The 16364-nt window shown below is 41.7% G+C and overlaps 2 protein-coding genes across 2 annotated transcripts in view; both read right to left on the reverse strand.

Moving 5' to 3' along the window:
* Positions 1–168: 168 nt before the first annotated feature.
* Positions 169–4430, reverse strand: LOC101162748. The gene is made up of 4 exons (XM_020702748.2): positions 4096–4430; positions 3799–3905; positions 3385–3527; positions 169–498 (listed from the first exon to the last, which is right to left on the reverse strand). The coding sequence occupies exons 2-4, from the start codon at positions 3898–3900 to the stop codon at positions 393–395; spliced, it is 351 nt and encodes a 116-aa protein (XP_020558407.1). The 5' UTR covers positions 3901–3905; positions 4096–4430; the 3' UTR covers positions 169–392.
* An 8411-nt stretch (positions 4431–12841) lies between these two features.
* Positions 12842–16364, reverse strand: part of agbl4 (ATP/GTP binding protein like 4) — a gene marked incomplete in the record, with an annotated part of 251965 nt that continues 248442 nt past the window's right edge. Inside the window, 5 exon segments of the mRNA XM_023954574.1 lie at positions 12842–13021; positions 13112–13153; positions 13271–13319; positions 13610–13747; positions 15079–16260. Coding sequence (XP_023810342.1) covers positions 16152–16260 — 109 coding nt within the window.

Below are 16364 nucleotides of genomic sequence, written 5' to 3' on the forward strand. Positions count from 1 at the left end.
CTTTGACTTAAAAGCCTAAAAGTAAATCAGAAATGTTATGAACCAGATTCTTCTTCTGCTGTAGCCCTATGACCCCCCCCCCCCCTTCCATTGAGGTGTTCTCCCTACCATGACAAAGGTGGATAAAGGTGGAAAGATTTCATGTAATCCATGGACACCAGTGAAGATCACAAATCATTGAAGAAAAAAGGTTCAGAGCACTGTCTAGTGGGTCTAGATGACCCAACTCCCAATGGTAAAGTGCCTAGGATAGCACAAGGGTTACAGAAACACTTTCAAAGTTGTGACTGGAATATTGAGGGGAAATAATTTGACTAAGCTGCTGCAGAAGCATCGAATCAACCAGTTCAGGTGCGTCGGCATGAAGACAAAGTCCTGACGGGACGCTCGGCTTACGGGTCAAAGCTCTCGCTGTGGTTCCAGGTGGACTTGTGCGTCTGCAGCAGCTTCTGGACTCTGATGTGGATCTGCTCTGAGTTGGACGGACCTTTGTGCAATCTGAGGAGCACAAAGAAATGCATTATTAGTGGCTACGTGGTAGAGCGTCCACCCTGAGACCAGAATGTTGTGAGTTCAAATCCAGGCCGATTCTCTAAAAAAGGGACCTAATGATTCTGCACTAACCCTTGTGCTATTTTAGATGACCCCCCCCCCCCCCCCCCCCCTTCCATTGACATGTTCTCCCTACCATGCCAAAGGTGGAAAGATGACCCAACTCCCAATGTTAAAGTGTTTAGGATAGCACAGGGGTTACAGTAAAAAAGAAATAAAATTATGCATTTATTTGTACTTTTTATCCTTTAACTTACAAAAACATTTTGTGCAAGAAAAAAAAAGTTCTTTTTTTTCCTTCTGCTCTCCTTAGGGGGCGCTACAGTGCATAATCCGCCTCCATCTAACCCTCTTCTCTCACCATGTCATCTACAACCATCAACCTCCTCTTTGGTCTTCCTCTTTCTGGTAGCTTCATCCTCAGCTTCCTCTCAAACCATTGATCTCCAGAACATCCACCATGATCTGTTCCTCTGATGGATTCATTCCTGATCCATCCTCATCATCTTCATCTCTGCTGCCTCCAGCTCCTCCCCTCTCTGGATCCTGTCATGGACTTTCTCTAGATCTGCAAAGACACAACCCAGCCCCTCCTGAACTTCTGTGTTCTCCTCCAGCAGCATCTTCAAAGCAGCTGTTGCATCTCTCGACAAAAATCTGGTTCCTGACCTCAGTCTAGTGACTCATCAGCTTTATTTGTTTCTACAAAACGCCTCAAAAATTCCCCAGGAATCCTCTCACTCCTTAGGATTCAGTTTGCAACCTCAGCTTATATTTTTCATCAAACTCATAATTGAATGAACGAACTGACTAAATGTGAAGAATTCCATTTCCTGTTTACAGCTATCCGGTCTGTCCACTAGTCTGCGCTGTAGGATAAGATGTGAGAAGTGGTCAAGGTGACAAACAATATCCACAGATCACATTTTATCTGACAGTCGCTCTTTTTTGAAAGCAGTTATTCCGATTTTACCGATTGATTTGCTGCCTAACTGCAGTCAAGAAGGTCGACGGAGGAGGAAAAAAAGGTGCTTTTTCAGCGCCGGATCAGCCGATCGCCACAGAGAGTCAGGACGGATGCAGCCAAAAATAAGACTGTCGTCCTCATCTATGTGCTGATAGTGAGGGGTGACGACTGATGGAAGTGCTGCCTGCGTGGCTGGCAGAGTACAAACACAGCCCTTCATCTGTAATCAGATAAACTCACAAGCTGCTTCAAAAAGCCATCAAGGACGAATCATCCAGAGACATGAATAGACTGAGACTCCGAGGCTTAAGGTGCGAATGCCGCCGCCGGCACCCGTCCTTTTCTTTAGGGCCCAAAGACGCCGGGACAGGCGTGCCGCCCCCCCCCCCAGTCAGAGGGAATCTACAAAAGCACAGCTCTAATTCCCCCCCCCCCCCCCCCCCCCCCCAGTCAATCCTGTTTCCTTTCCAATCAGAAGCAAAGTATCATTCATTTCCCGCAATTTACTTTTTAGCTTCAGATTGTTTATCGATTTTGAATGTTTCCTTGTTGACTGAACAGATGGGGGGGGGGGGGTGCAGAGGCAAACAAAGTGGCCCATCAGTCCCACCGGTGTGCCGAACTGGCTGCCGCTGCTGTGATGGATGACAAGGTCTCTATGAACGTATTAAAGTGAGCATCAGGTCAAACGCATCCGTCTCAGGCTGAAACACAAATCAATAGCATTTTCCTTCTTGTTTTCCCTTCCCGCCGCCTTCTTCCTCAGTAATGAACAAACATGACACGACATCAGCTTCTGTAATTTAAAAGGTGGAGGGGAATTCATCCTGCGCGTCAAGTGTGATCAAAATTAAAGATTGGATGCGTCCGTGGCGGAGCGGGCGGCAGCGGCAGCCGTGCCCAACAGCACATCGGCTTTCCATGTATTTGCTGTACGCGGGATCTCAGACAGACAGGTGACTCTTTTGTCTTCCAGATCTTCTGGGCAAACACAAGGGATTTACACAGATGGATCGCAACAAATTTAGGACAAACGCCACAAGAAAAAAGAAAAGGGGGATTAGACTCCTTTTTTTGTTTTGCTTTGCTGCAGTCAGACTGCCCTAAAGTGGACGTTTTTCCTCCGATTTCCCACTTTATCATTGAATTCAAGACTTTTCTGCTTAAGTCCCCCTCTGATCATCGTATATTCCATTTTTAAAGCCTTCCCGGTGGTCATTTGATTATGATTGTGTCGTTTTTTTTAGCCAATATCAAAAACCTGTGATGTTTTCTAGGACATAGTTTCTGCAGAGCGGCAGGAGTTCATCACAAACTCACCTCTGAGCTGTTGGCAGGACTGTTGGCGCAGAACAGCCCCCTACTCCTTCCCGTTACTGAGAGATCTCTGTTTCCATGCTTGCCCGCTTGCTCACGGTGCCTCACACCCCAACCTAACATTAACCAACCGCACGGTTCTGATCCAGATTCCAGGTCAGACGAGGAAAACAAAGACGTTCATGGATGTGTTAGTCTGCAGGTGGAGGATCAGAATGGAGCCTGTGGCTCGCCCAGCGTGTTTTCTACCCTATAAACAAGATCTTTGTCCAACCGCCTTTTTTCCTGATTCACAACAATTGGAATAAAGAAATACTCAGAAATGCAGTTTTCTTTTTGAATGACCTCCAAAATTAGAAAATGCCACAAAAAACACATCTTTCTACGTCGTGGGACGTAATAAAACACCATAAACTGCTGACTAAAACCCCTCATTGATAAAGCATAACGATGCAACGATTTCTCCTGCTGGCTGCTTCCTGGTCCGTGTTCGTTTAGGACCTAACTCCCAGAGGGTTGGATTCCTAAAAACAGCTGATGGCGTTTACCTGTCTCTGAGGCCGCTGGCGTCTGAAGAACGTTTGCCGTCCCACCCGGCCAGGCGGGCCGAAGCTGAGCCTCCCACAGGACTTCTGATGCGTGCGGACAAGGCTTCTGGAGGCTGCTGGACCTTCACCACAGCAGAGTCTACCTTAAAAAAACAAAGTGAAAGTAAAAGAACAATCTATCTAATCGTAGAAGCTACAATCGAACAAATGAGGACAAGAACCTGTTTAAATGTCTAAAATGAGTATCCACTTTCATTGTGTTCTGTGAAACACAGTTAAATATTGTGTTCATAAATATGGAACAGACGGATTCAGGTGTGTCTGTAGGATTATCTGAAGCCCTTATTAGCCTGATATGAGAGCAATAATCTTCATATTTTATAAGATATGTAGAAAAACACTAAGAAAACTTACTCTGTCAGCTCTTGGTCTGTAACTCCCCAGAAGAGACGCGTCTACACAAACAGAGTTGTGGTGAAAACACACTGCAGAGTCCATCCGTGTCCATTTCTGCATTTTTCCTTAATAAATTCATGCCAATATCTCAAAAAACTAGTTTCAGTGATAATCTGTCACAAACGATGGCAAGAAAAGGGTTTAACACAAAGAAAGCTGATAGGAACATCTGTATATGTTAGTTGCTTTTACATTTTTTATTCACCAAGTTTAACTTTACATTTGGACTGGTTTTAGTAAATAATCCAGACTGACCTGTGTGACCTGCTGAAAGGCTGAGGAAGCGAGGAAGTCGACTGTTATGAAGTCCTGAGGATGAGGAAGGAGTTCCCGCCACTGAGGCGTTACGGCAGCGAGGAACCTGCTCCACACGCCAAATTCAAATTCATTTGATTTATATAGCACCTTTTAGGCCTGCCCTATACATCACAAATTTATCGTTATTGCAATTTCAAGCTTTGCAATATCCACATCGCAAAAGTCAGTAAAAATCGCTATAAATGGTAAACCTTAAACGTGCTAAAACAATCTTATGGCAACTTGAACTATTTCATGAATGGAATAAATCCCTTTAAGCATTTGACCAATCAGATGGAGCCCTTATGTTAGATGTTGCCCTCTTAGTTAGATGAGGGTCATTTGGAGAATAATTGAAGGTATTTTGACTCTTATTTAAATTAAACGTTTGCAGTGAAAAAAAAATGTTTTCGTTGTTTTTGTTATTTGTACATTTATCGCAAGTTATATCATTGTCGTAAAATTGATCACTAATATCTCATATTGCGAGTTTTCCTCATATCGTGCAGCCCTAACTCCTTTCATGTAAATAAAACAGCTCAAGGTGCTGTGCATGAAAACAAACAAGAATGCAGAAAAAATACCAATCCACATTCATGCCATAAAATAATTAAATAAGCCCCGCACAGTAAAATACACAAACACAAGTAAGAGAGAAATGAGTAAAGAAAAAAGCTGAAGAGAGAACCCAGAAGGCGCCGTCTGCCCCGTCGTCCTGTTGGCCGGGGTGTCAGTATAGACACAAACACCCCGGCTAAGGGGGAGAAAACACTCGTAAACAGTACAACTTGGCTAAAAGACATGAAACAAATAAATATGTGTTAAAATATCATTAAAAAAAGTGAAAATTCTAGATTAAACGAATATCAAGTCCACACTGGAATATCTGAATATTCACATTTAGGCTAAAATCACACAGAACATCAGTCTCCGTTTAGTAGCATCATCTCAGGCGCCTCAAAATTCTCAAAAAAGTTATTTTCTCTACCAGGATTTGGGATCTTTGATTTAACCAAAAAGAACCCCCCCAATCACAAATAACGCTTTTAATCAAATATTTATAGAAAACTGCATCCAGCTTTGGCACAGAAATGAAATGAGAAAATAGAAATAAGGAAACTCTCTCTCTCTCTCTCTCTCTCTCTCTCTCTCTCTCTCTCTCTCTCTCTCTCTCTCTCTCTCTCTCTCTCTCTCTCTCCTCTCTCTCTCTCTCTCTCTCTCTCTCTCTCTCTCTCTCTCTCTCTCTCTCTCTCTCTCTCTCTCTCTCTCTCTCTCTCTCTCTCTCTCTCTCTCTCTCTCTCTCTCTCTCTCTCTCTCTCTCCTCTCTCTCTCTCTCTCTCTCTCTCTCTCTCTCTCTCTCTCTCTCTCTCTCTCTCTCTCTCCTCTGACAAGGCTTCTGGAGGCTGCTGGACCTTCACCACAGCAGAGTCTACCTTAAAAAAAGAAAGTAAAAGAACAATCTATCTAATTGTAGAAGCTACAATCGAACAAATGAGGACAAGAACCTGTTTAAATGTCTAAAATGAGTATCCACTTCCTCACAAACAATCATTTTATGCTAATTATCAACTAATTCATGGAGTTCCCTCTAATCCCTGCTACACGGAATGTGATGATTCAGAAAAATGTTGAGGTTTCAACATGAATTTGCAGCGGCCCCCGGCTTAAGCGCCGTGGCTGACGACACCAACCAGGAAGGGCGGCTGGAGCTTAGTCTCCTTCATGAAGCGGTGCGGCCCCAGCTGGAGGTGGGCGAGTCGCTGCCGAGCGTCCTCAGAGAGCTGGCACATCTTGCGGTGTGTGTACGGGGACGGGGTTCGTGCCCTTGAAGCCACTGTGGGCTGTTGGTAACCAGCAGCTTCGGTGCGTTTTCTGCCCTTCGCATTTTCTGGAAGACTCTGGTGAGCTGCAGATGAAAGACGACGTCTGTGTGTTCATTTTTATCCGTGAGTTTGTGATTCTGGCCTGTGTTTTTAGCCTCCTACCTTTGAAGGCCGGTCCTTTTCCACAGGCTGGTGAGGACCGGCTGGTTTGAGCCAAAGAGAGCCTCACCGGGGACGGACAGGAGGTCTGTGAAGCACACAAAGTGTTTAAGCGTTGTGACGGGTTCATCTACTCATCACCTGAAGCCTCGGGTCTGACAGCACCCGTACAGGAATCGACCCGTATTTTATGTTTGGGAATGGTGCACAGGGCCTCAAGGGACAACAGGAAAATGGAACGTACCATAGTTGTTGGCGTCGTAAGTGTATCATGAAGTATTAGAAAAAGTTTATACAAGTTGCTTGCACTTATGGCGTACAGGGGATGCTGTCGTACGGTGTCCTCACGCCACACTGGACGTTAGTAAGGTGTGAGGACTAGCTTCTTACTGACTGCATGCAAATGCTAGCGGATGTGCATAGCCTAGTTTCCGCTGAGCGGTACGGTCCAGTCCGGTATTTTGATAGAAAAGGGACCCATTAAGCCGGACTGAACTGTACCATTTTTGGGCCTCTGTTGGTTGTAGGTCTGAAGAAAAATGAAAAAGACCAGTTATGGCGGCGCTATTGTCATGAAAGCCGTTGATTGGTGGAAGGTCATTACGGCAAAAGAAAGCGCCAAACCAGCGCCAGCGTATTTCTCTGTGTCGCCCGCAATCTTCCCTCAAACAACATTGAACGACTTTTATCCACGAAGAACCAAAGGCCGAGCGGAAAAAAAGAGAGCTGTCGGATGGAATGGAAGCAAAGAGGCTTTTAACAGGAACCAGTAAACGGACACACATTTCAAATTGATTTTAAAATTCTACTTTTACTCTTTAGAGCCTTGCGTGGTCAAGCTCCGGCATACTTATCTGACCTTTTCACCCCATCCTCTTCGGCCTGATCCTTGAGGTCTTCCAACCAGAATATTTTAGGCATTCCAAAAACCAGCTTTAAGACTACAGGAGATCTGTCATTTCAAGCCGTTGCTCCTCGTCTTTGGAACTCCCTCCCACTGTCAATGCGTCACATCGACTCCGTTGAGTGTTTGAAATCTCAGGTCAAGACGTTTTTATTCAGGAGAGCTTTTAGCTGATTTTATTCCTTGTTTTTCTTAGTTTTACTGTGTTTTGTTTTACTATTATTATTGTATTTTATTACTTTTTTGTGTTTTGATATGATTTTATGCTCTTTGTAAAGCACTTTGTGATTCATTCTGGGAAAAGTGCTATAGAAATAAAGATTATTCTATTCTATTCATTGTTGTGGTTGATAGCTTCACTTTTTCTACTATGGCACAAAGTTACACAATCGGTCTACACCCCGCAAGCGCCGTGACGCTCCAACTTTGAGTGGAAACGCTCACCTGGATTGCCTGGACCATTCTAAACCGGACCAGACCGAAGCGCTCAGTGGAAATCAGGATCATGTGACGCAGAAGTGTCAACAGGACACCCATAGGACAAACACACAAACTACAGTCTAATTTCCTGAATTCTAACAGCCAGGAGCTGTTATGTTGTGTTATATCATGTGAGCAGCACTAACAGGCTCTTTGGTAGGTCTGCAGGATTTGGGAAAAACCTGCACAACACCCCTGCAGCTCACCTACTTTACCCTTAGGTGTTGTGAAGGTGTTCTCTACGACCTGCTGCCCACAGCATGCTCACGGAAAACTACGGGTTTACTGAGCGACCTACGACCCCTGAGGTTTTGCCCCATACAGGTTTGCCCATTTTCCCCCCTTCAGACAGCCCGTGAGGGCAGTTATGACCAAAGGCATAACATCTCAGCTCTTCACACTGTTCAGCTGGCGTCAGTTTGTTCCAACATAAAAATTTTCGGCTCTCATTCTGGAAAAACCGTCAGCTGATTCGTCCTCAGCAGCCACAGGGCAGGACTTCAATAACTTTAATGGCCGCTAACATCATTCTGCCGTGCGATATCCCACTTCCTGCAGGTAATGCCAACCGGGGATAAATAAGTTAAGATAAAATGTTAATTGCATTTGATGGCCATCTCCAGTCTAATATGATAAAGAGCCACTGCCCGGCTGCAAAAGCCAGATAATCTAAATGCTAATTAGGCAAATCACGCCACATTAAAACTATTTTTAAGAGAAACTAAGCGATGAATAAGTCATCATCAAAGCTGGCATTTGACAATAATCTGATAAACTGGAATTAAGATGAGTAAACGCTGCTGCTGCCGATCCTCCACCGTCTTCCTTCTGCTTTTCTTCCCACCACCTCTGTGGCTGGACTAACGGGATTATCTGGGATTTTACAAATGGGTTTCATGTTAAAGACCAACACTTTGATAAACTGCAGAGTTCACAATCGTAGAAATACTGTACAGGCGGGAGGAATCTTTGTAAAAATCCATAACAAACTTTTAGATCAGTGCTTTTAATTTAAAATGAGAAACAAACGCTTTAAATCAGTTTTTTATTTTTATTTTTTATAAATCTGTGTGTGACTATTTTATCTAAAATCCAAAGGTTTTTAAGAAAAAAATGGAGCTTTTAAAATGATAAAAATGCAATATAAGGCTGACAAAGCTTGGGCATGTGGGGAAGAGCGAGCTCAGATTTCTCAGCTTGCTTCATGGAAACCAGTTGATTGGTGGATTTTGCTGCAACCCAACATAAAACACAACACACAACACGGTTTGTCAGCAGGCTGGGCATGGATCTGCTAAGGAGCTATTAGGCTGGTAAGAGAGAGAAAATGGAGAAATCCTACGGCGTGACAGCCGCAGCGGCGCTCCGACGCAGACGTCCCTCTGAGGGGCCATTGCGTAACAATCTGACAATCTGCTGCGCTGTCACTGACATCCCATCCAAACAAACGACGCCGGTTACTGCAGCGTTGTGTTTGGATCAACGCAGCTCTGTGTGGAGAAGATCACACGCAAAAGGATGGGGAAAGTTTGCCTTGAACATTATTTTCTATAGTTGTTGGAATAATGTGCCGTATATAAGTTACCGTATTTTCCGGACTATAAGTCGCACTTTTTTTCATAGTTTGGCAAGGGGTGCGACTTATACTCCGCAGCGACTTATATTAGAAATAAATTGAAATAAATACATTGTTAACCCTCCTGTTATTTTCATTTGTGAGGAACAGAGATGATGTTCCTGGGTCAATTTGATGTATGAGGTATGTTAAGTGTTAAGAGTATGTTAAGTGACTCAGAGAATCAGCAAACCTTTTTTTTACAGTAAGATCTTGAAGGCTAAGAACATAATATTCTATTTTCCAATGATTTCGATTCAGAAATGCAATAAAAGTGAAAACTGTTTCTACAAATACGGGATGAAAACTGAGTATTAGTTGGCCAATGATGCTTCATGAAAGGAATAAATAAATAAGTTTGAGAAAAAATTACTGTGAAATTATTAGATAAACAGTCTGCTATGATTGTGTCATATAAGGTTGTGAAAGTTAAAATGCGACTTATAGTCCACTTATCTGTGTTTTTTTCTACTTTATAATGCATTTTTGGGCTGGTGCGACTTATACTCCGGTGCGACTTATAGTCCGGAAAATACGGTATGTCATATTTCCTGGGGGGACACGCTGGACAGCTCGCCACTGGGACACAAACTCACTTTCATACCTGGGGGCAATCCAGAGCAGATGTAACACACCACATTAAAACCACTGAATGTATGAATAAACCATAGAACATGTGAACCAGCATGAACCGTGCTGGTTCATGCTTGCTCTGTTTACGTGCATCAATTAGTGATTCGTGCCTTCAGTTATGTAAATTGAACGTGATATGTGCGCCGTATAGGTGATATAAAAGTTACACATCTGTGGTTCATGCGTGAAAAATCCGTTAGACATACGTGGAACGTTCGTGGAAAGACACACATTTGTGTATGCGTCTTACAAAAAAAAAAAAAATAAAAAATCGGGTACAACTGCATCGGGTGTACGTAAAAATTGTGCAGAAACTACATAAAAACTGTTCTTTTCAACTGGCCAAAAATTTTGAACATCTCAAAACTGAATTCACGGGAAGCCCCGTCGCCCGAAACCCTCGACGGACATCGACGGATGACAAACGCAAGAAAAACATGAATCACGTAGAACATGCACGGATCATGGAAGACCGACATTTCATACGTGGACATTTCTCAAAATGTAGGTAGAGCTATAAGACTTAACCTATAAAGCATATTTCTGGACTGTGGGAGGAAACCTGGAAAAAACCACAACCCTGAATTCCAGGATTTGAACCAGGGACTTCTCAGTGTGAGACAATAGGGCAAACCACTAAACCACAGCGCAACCCTGCAACCCTAGATTAATGCAAAGCAGAAAAAGAAAAATCAAAAGATGGCAACCGTGGAATACACTTTGGTTCCTAACAAAATTGTATTTTAAAGTAATGAGATTACTTTGACTCAAACAGTTACACAGATGACTAATTCCATAGCTGACTGACTTTAAAGAATTGTCTGACCGTCAACATCCCTGATCCTCTTCTACATCATTACCCACACAAGGAGACAACAGATACCCTTGAAACACTTTCAGTATGGATGGGCTAATGGATGCAGTAGCCATGGCAACAACAGAAAGTATTATGTATGGTGGAAATGTGATGGCGAGCGATGCCAGTTATTAACGGCCAGCTTTCAGAGCTTCAGCTGGTTGCATGACGATGAAGATCGACTAATTCAAACCAGAATGAGAGAAAGGTAAAGAGCTCTGAGGGATGAAGCGCGTAGACAGACTCACAGGTGAGGCGGCGTCTGCTCCGTCACTCCCCTCCATGATTGATGTTGTGGTAAACTCCACTCTGGGGGAGATTCCCTAGAGGGATGGGGGACAATAGAGCAAACACAGCACCTTCAGCAGGGAGATGAAGACAAAAGCACAGATAAAAGCGCTGCGTGGAGCATCCATTCTCGGCCGCAAATCTTCAATTTGCCCGAGTCGAGAAAAACAAATTGTGGGAGAAAGAAAAGCTCCAGTGATGTTTAAATAATGTGGCATTTGGAGAGAGACACGTGAAATTGCTATGCAGGCCTCAAAAACACAACAAACACATAAAAGCATCTGTGAAAGGGAGCGGTGTTTAAAGGCGTTTAAATGTGCCTCAGAGGACAGGAGGGAGGCTGGAAGAGGAACCTGCAGAAGGAGGCAGGGGCAGAACGAGAGGAGAAAATAGGATGGGGATCAACGGAAAACACACTTCATCAAAGGAAAAGCCATCTTCCCTAAAGACCAAACATTTGTCTGGGAAGTTTTAGTCCTGCAGACAAAACACACAGAGATTAAAGGAGAATCTTCTGTCTGCTCACATCAAAAGTAACAAGAAATTTAACTCAAAATGTGGAGAAACGTCTTTTACTCTGCATTCACAATTACTGCATGTATCTTATATTTTCCCTCCCAAAAGCTCAATTTTCATAGAAATTTTTCAAACTTTCAAATTTTTATTGATTATTTCTTTAAAGGCTGCATCTCCAAGCTATTTGTACTTCTTAACACTGACCTTTAAAGTATACAATACGAAATCAAACTCAGTCAACTAACATTTTTTAGCCTTAAAAACATGTTATTAACTCATAAATATATATATATCCCTAAAAAAAGTCAAGTTCTACTTGAACTTAGTTAATGATCACTATTTTCAATGGGACTAAATTTGTCTTTGTTTTTTTTAATCAATGCATTTTTCTATTATGAGTTTGATGAATCTGTGTGATTTTTTTTATTGTATTATCTACAATGAATACTTGAAATAAATCAAACACTGAGACATCTATTTCATATCAAACATGTGCAGTATCTGGCACAGGAAGTGCAGTAGATGCACACATTCTGACTTGACATATTTTTTTATTTTACATTTAACTTGGATGTCATTTTTTTGTATATTCTCTAAACAGCTGGAAGGCATCACCTTTGTTGTTGTGCTTCAATGCCAGTAAAGGGATTTCTGATTTCTGACAGGTCCGTTTTCAGTTGTGTAAAATAATCACAATATTTGCGCTTTTCTACACCTACAGTTGGCAAAATGGAAATGTAATGTTTTCACATTTGTTGGTGATTCTTCAAAAGATTTCAGAATAAAGACCCACTCCAATAAAATGTGTTTTCCATGCTTTTAACATGTTCTTGTGGCATTTTTCTCATGATGGAGGACATATATTATAGAGGTTTCTATTCACATTTATTTTACGCCTAAGAAATATTCATTTAAAGCCATTTAAAGGAGCCATCAGTGGTTTGGGTCTGTTTTTTTATATGTATGCTGAGTGACAAGTTATTACATTTAAGATTCAAAAACATTTTACGCAAACATATTTATGTTTTTATGAATTTTCAAATACCTAAAATGTCAAATGTATCATTAATAGAGTTTTTTTTTTACTCAAAAACTCTTAGATTGCTTTAGTTTAAGGTTGTGAGGAAACATAACTTACAGTTTGGCTTCTAATTCATGGTTTTTAACTGAGGTGTCTTTTTTGATTTATTTGTGCAAACAAACTCTTTCCATGAAAATTATTATCCAAGTGCAGACCAGAAAAAAGGAAGAATTAGGGTTTACGCATTTTGTGGGACAATTTTCAAATGAATAAAATATCAATATGAATCTAAACTACTAATCTATTTAATGGTGAACATTTTTACTCCGAGAACAAACGATGATTCAGGAATTCTGAGAAAGATTTGTTTACAAGCTGCGGACTCTGCTACGACATCAACACCCAAAATGTTTCATTATTATTTAATGAATATTATTATATTCATTAGCAAACAGAGAGGAGCTCACAGGAAAAGAGGGGGATCTTTTCAACAGAACTTCTCTCCATGCACCTTTGGTGGAGATCAGCCTGGGAGGGGGGAACAAGAAATCTCTGCTGCGCTCCTCCATCGTGGCTAGAATCTGCGCCTCTAGAACCGATACGCAGACATAAGTGGAAAAAACTGGCACACAAAAACATTTCGAGATCAAAAAATTAAAGAACTAAAAATGAAACACACCTGGAGAGACCAACTGAATCAGCTGAAAAGATGTTGTGTCACCTTGGAGTAAAGACAGGACAAACAAACAGCGAGGTGTCAATATCGCCGCTAATAAGCTCGCACAGAAAAAGATCCAGGACTAAAACATGAGGCGGCAAATCCCAAAAGGCCACTTACCTTCCAGGAGGTCAGCTACATCAGCGGGGTCAACAACGCCTGAGAAAGTCTGGGACAAAGTGAATCAATCATTTCATGAATGTCAAACTGTGGAGTCCGTGTCTGTGGAGGAGGATTTGGAAGTTCAAAAGGTTCTGAGAAAATTCTACGGCAAAAGATTAAGACAAACCACCAAAGTGATTTATACACCTTAAGTAGCTAGAAGTCCATCTGAGAATCTCAAAAAGGAGCAGGATTAGCACAGCAAAAGCTAAGATGAATCTGTGAGTGGATGTGCTGCATCCACACCTTCATGCCACCAGCAGGGCTTCATCCCTGATGCATCTGCACCGATCTCACCTTTTCAAAAGTCAGTTTGGACTGGAGCAGCACAGGGAAAAGTGGAGGAAAAGATGCTGTTGTTCTGCGCTGTCCCATGATGCACACGCTCAGGTAGATGTCGCTCTTATTTTCCAGAAGCACACCTGGACAGGTGACCTGAAAAGAGTGTAGCGGGTTTCGTTTTCTGCCGCTTAATTTCTTTTCTTCCAAATATGTTTTTATTTCAAAATAAGATGTAGATTTGTTTTATATTAAAGCAACAATTGAGATGTTTAAGACACAAACTAGGCTGTAAACTCCAACTGTAAAGAAATATAATTATTTGTACGTAGATGATGTAAACATGACAGGAATTTTCGTGAATCATGACACTTCCAGTTGAAACTATGGTCTGTGGTGAGAGCAGGGAGAAGGTGGAGGAACAGCTAAAGAGGAAAGGAGAGGAATGAAGGTCAGATGCAGCCAGACGGAGCGAAAATGAGAGGAACTCGAACGGAACGGTCAGGTTACAGGGAGCAGGGATGAAGACGCTGGAGGTATTGAAGTATTTCAGGTCAACAGTCCAGAACAGAGAGAGCGGGAAAGAGGCGAAGACGTGTCTGCAAGCAGATCGGAGTGGGTGGAGGCAGATTTCAAGATGTGATGAAAGGAAAGGTGTAGAAGACTTTTGGCAGAGATGAAGATGTTGAGCTTCTTTTTGTGAGTGACCAGGATGGACAGGATCAGGAATGAATCCACCAGAGGGACCGGTCCTGGTAGATGTTTTGGAGATGAATGCAGGGAAGCAGATTGAGAGGAAGAACAGTGATGATGCTGGTGGAAGGATGATGAGCTTGGGGCTGCCAGAAAAGAGGAAGAGGTTCATGGATGTAGAGGAGGATGACATGAGGGTGGATGGTGTCATTGAGGAGGATGATGAGGACAGGAAAATGATTTGCTGCAGCGCCCCGTATGGGAGCAGTGGAAAGACAAAACTGATCACTTTCACAAAACACAATGACTGTTCCAACACAATAAAGTTGATCAACAAGCTGCAGAGAACTTCACGTGAAAAATGAATATGGTTTATATTGTGTATATGTGGAAAAGAAGAAAAACATTTCAGTAACTGGGACGAAACTATAAACAGTACAAATATCAGGAAAAATAAAGATTCATAAGCACAATTTTACTCTAACAGGAGTGCAGCATTTTTATTAATCGATTTATGGAGTGAAATAGAAGGGAAATTGGCAGATTCGTGTAATAATTTGGCTTTGAAATCAATCTCAAATCTAGGTTCAGATCATTTGAAAATTTTTTTAAATAGAGTTTAGTAAAAAAAACATCAATTTAAAATTAAGATAAACTTTTATTATTTTTTTAAATGCAGAGACTCTTTCCTAGTACAACCAACCAACGATAGGAAGAAATTAGTGGTTGTTTTGGGAAGATAAAGGAATTTCAAAAGCTAGCTTTGTGCCTGAAAGGCATGAAGATGTACTTACAGACCGGATGTTTACGTAGACGGTGCATTTAAGATACTTTGAGGGCTTTTTAGACCCTGAACTCCTCTTTCTCATTTCCATTTAACACGATTTTTAAACTTTGTTGTCATAGCAGCCAAGCAGCGACCGAGCGATATCCTGTCACGTGACTCAAAATTAACAAATCACAAGTCGGGTCCGTGTTGACGCCTGCGCAAGCGCAGTTGTGAGCTTCTTCTGGACTTTCCCGCTCACAAACCGGAAGTGAAGTGAAGGCAGCATGATATGACCGGGACAAAAATATTATCCAAACAAAAGAAAAATAATTTACTCAGTTTAACAGTATATTTAAAAAAAGTGATATTTATAAATACATAAATGACTTTGAGTCTTTCTGACAAGCATAAAGCTACCACTAATGGGGAATAAATGTATATAATTTAATTTAAAAAACACACACACACACAGAAAACCCTAAATGAATGCAGCCCAGAGTGGTTAAATTGTTGTAGCAACCCTCAAGCAAAATTAAGACTCATCAGTGACACAACTCTGAAACATTTTAACAAATATTAAGTAACTGGATCTTGTTGCTGCCCTCTTCTGACATACTGTGTTCCTGTTGCCCCAGCAGATTAAATTACAACACATGCAGTTACACAACAAATATGCAAAGTAAAAAATGTAAACATAACACATTTTAAAAAATGTGACTAATCTTGATTTTATTAGTTCCTAGTAACAGGCTTTATTTCATTGACATTCAACAGTAACACATACTTCAATGGGATGTTTAATGAGACGTTATAGTGACCACAAAGATGAAAATAATATAAGTCATTGCGCATATATTTACAGCAACAAGCTGCCAAACAAAGGCATCATGTGGAATTTAAATTAATAACCCAGTTTGTGTTCCTCCACATTTTAATGGTGCAGATGGGAAAATGCTCTGACTGAATACAAGTCATGTCAGTGTTACAGATTTCACAAAAACTGCCACGAAAGCCGAGTCAATGTGGAGCTCATAAATGGGGTAACTTGTGAGGAATCCTCCAGTCACAGATGGAAATGCCTTATATGTGCTGCTCTTCCTAGTGTCTGGCATTTTGATTTGCCTCCTTTCTTCTGTCCGTTGTGTCTCTGCCAACACTCATAGCCTTTGCAGCAGTGCTGTTGGCTGTTGGGGACCCCCCTTCGGAGCTGGAAACAAAACATTAATTACCATTAAAAACATTAGCTTAGACTAATGCAAATAGATTTCTAGATACAGACATGACTAGGATGTTGTGTGTGATACGCGGTTG

This window comes from Oryzias latipes, chromosome 4 (assembly GCF_002234675.1).
Source record: "Oryzias latipes chromosome 4, ASM223467v1".
NCBI classification, from domain to species: Eukaryota; Metazoa; Chordata; class Actinopteri; order Beloniformes; family Adrianichthyidae; genus Oryzias; species Oryzias latipes.

What these genes read in the sequence shown, in the direction of transcription:
- LOC101162748 (XM_020702748.2), bottom strand. Translation starts at nt 3,900, where the DNA reads ATGCAGAAATGGACACGGATGGACTCTGCAGTGTGTTTTCACCACAAC. An exon ending in ACAGACCAAGAGCTGACAGA is followed by an intron (nt 3,528 to 3,798) that starts GTAAGTTTTCTT and finishes TGTTTTTTTAAG; the next exon opens with GTAGACTCTGCTGTGGTGAA. An exon ending in GCCAGCGGCCTCAGAGACAG is followed by an intron (nt 499 to 3,384) that starts GTAAACGCCATC and finishes TGTGCTCCTCAG; the next exon opens with ATTGCACAAAGGTCCGTCCA.